The following is a 2,378-nucleotide window of genomic DNA, read 5'->3' as shown; positions in this document are numbered from 1 at the left end:
CATCGTTGGCTCTGCGTTCCGATATTAAACACACTCAGTCTGGCTCTTTCTGAGTTCCTTCCTCACTAAACCAGGACATGACTGCTCCCCACGTGGCACAGAGGAAACCTAAACAGATCTTGATGTCAGTTTATCTTGGAAGTGTTAAAACAGGCACGGATGAGAGACCCATGTCAAGTTGAAACAGGACTGAACACTGCCCAGTCCAGCACCGTCGTCCAGGTGGGCTGATGCCCACCAGCAGATGACCTTTTTTTCCCAACCCATCTTAGGCGGGAAGCTCTGTTGAGCCCAGCATCATAGCAGCACAGCCCCCTCCACCGCCCCCCGCCGCAGTGGAACCTGGGTCTCCTTGCAGAAGGCGAGCTTCATCCTTATCCGCTCTCTCATACTCTGTGTGGCCGCCTCGTCAAGCATCTGGCTGATCGTCCGTCTCCAACCAACAACCTCTCTTGCCCCATGGTTTTCAGTAGCTTGCTCATAGTGCCTGTGTGCCATCGTTCCTGTGTGCCTACTCCCTTTAACTGTCCCCACAGCAGACAAAATAAAAGTTCCACCACATCCTCCAGGGCTGTCTGTATATAATACAAGGGTGTTTCACAAAGAGTTTGTGGGAAAATGCCGTAATCTTTTCATTCCATTTTCCACACACTTTTTTGAAGTGCCCCCCCCGACCATAAGCTGTTCACACAACAACCAAATCACATCACATTCTATTTCACAGAACATATCGTAGACACCGAGTGGTGCGTGCCTAAATTTTAGTTTGTGTTAGCCACATTGTTGTGAAGTGCCATCGAGTCAATTCTGACTCATAACGACGCTATATAAGGTTTCCAAGGAGTGGCTGGTGGGTTTGAACCACCAACCTTGTGGTTAGCAGTCCAGTGCTTATCCTACAATGCCACACCAGGACTCCATGTTAGCAAGAGAGTCAGATAAAACTAAGGAGAAATCCTTAGACTTCTGCAAGCCTACGTAACCCCAGCTCTTTCTCAACATGATGAAGCCGGCCAATGTGTGTGCAAGGCTAAGGGAAACCAGTGTGGTGAAGGGCTGAGGCAGGCCGGCTCTCTCAGGAGGGAGCTCCATCCGCATTCATGCTAGATCACGGAGAACCACATCAGCTGGGTTTTTCAGCAGCTTTTCTCCATACTGGGCAACAAATTTATCCACAGAGAGAGAGAGATGGAATGAAGGCAAATGCTTGGCATCAGTGGTGTTTAGTTTTAGAAGGAAGACCGATGGACGCGGAAACTCGTTTTCTTGTCAGCAAGAAAAGCTGGCCTCCTTTCTCTATATTGCTTGTTTACTGGACTTGACTGGACAGGGTCTGACCTGTTTCAGTGGGTCAGCTGTCCTTGGATGAGTGAGGTGTGCCATGGTCCTCTCTCTTTCATGCTCTGTGTCTGTTTCAGATCATCGACAAGAGGAAGAGGGACCCATCGGAAGAGATCGAGATTCTCCTGAGATATGGCCAGCACCCAAACATCATCACCCTCAAAGACGTAAGTGGCCGGCCAACACAGATCAGCTTCCACAAGTTGGGTGCCAGCTCCCTGTCTGCTCCCCCAATGCTTGCTGCGAGTGCTGTCCTTCATGCACCCTTTGTCTCACACATAGCGGTCAGCCTGACCTATGGACCACTGGTTGCCATCACTGAGAGAACCCCCAGCACCTCCCAAACCACATGCAGGAAAGTGAGGCTTGGCTCAACAGTGACATCTGCTGCCCTAATTGATACAGAGCAAGGGGCAGTGAACAGTCAGAGAGATGGGCTCAGACTGTGGGATTCCTCTCTCACTCCTGGTTTCCTCTGAGTGGGTAGTTAGTGTTTGTTTTCAGGAGGGGCATTGTTAGAACACAGCCATTTGTGAACCAGACAAGTGAGTGGCGTGCGTCAGGTCTGGGAGGGGAAAGAGAGTGTTTCATCCCCCACACTGTCTGCATAAAGACACAAACACACACATGTATAGAGGAGCCCTCATTGCACAACATTTGTTCAGTTGCTGACCACAAGGTTGACAGTTCAGACTTACCCAGCAGCCCCATGAGGAAAAGATTTGACAATCTGCTCCCAGAGAGAACAGTCTAGAAAGTTCTATGGGGCCATTCTCCTCTGTTCTGTGGAGTCTTGTAGTCAGAGTCTACTCAACAGCACACAGCACCAAGCATGTACACGCATATACACGCTGTTGTTAGGTACTGTGGAGTCAGCTCTGAACATACATCTACACATGTATACACACCGCTGTTGTTAGGTGCCATGGAGTCAGCTCTGCACATGCATCTACATGTGTATACACACCACTGTTGTTAGGTGCCATGGAGTCAGCTCTGCACATGCATCTACACGTGTATACACACTGCTGTTGTTA

At 49.6% G+C, this 2,378-nt stretch overlaps 1 protein-coding gene across 3 annotated transcripts in view; it reads left to right on the top strand.

Annotated features, from left to right (window-relative positions):
• The window catches only part of RPS6KA2 (ribosomal protein S6 kinase, 90kDa, polypeptide 2), a 331,396-nt gene that overhangs the window by 318,773 nt on the left and 10,245 nt on the right, over positions 1 to 2,378 (top strand). For all 3 annotated transcript variants that reach the window (XM_006871180.1, XM_006871178.1, XM_006871179.1), the window contains one exon: positions 1,419 to 1,508. In XM_006871180.1, the coding sequence (XP_006871242.1) occupies positions 1,419 to 1,508 (90 nt within the window). The remainder of the gene's footprint in view (positions 1 to 1,418; positions 1,509 to 2,378) is intronic.

This window comes from Chrysochloris asiatica, unplaced genomic scaffold (genome assembly GCF_000296735.1).
Source record: "Chrysochloris asiatica unplaced genomic scaffold, ChrAsi1.0 scaffold00162, whole genome shotgun sequence".
Classification (NCBI taxonomy): Eukaryota; Metazoa; Chordata; class Mammalia; order Afrosoricida; family Chrysochloridae; genus Chrysochloris; species Chrysochloris asiatica.
Note: the sequence above shows the minus strand (reverse complement) of the source record. Positions and strands in the feature narration are given on the sequence as shown.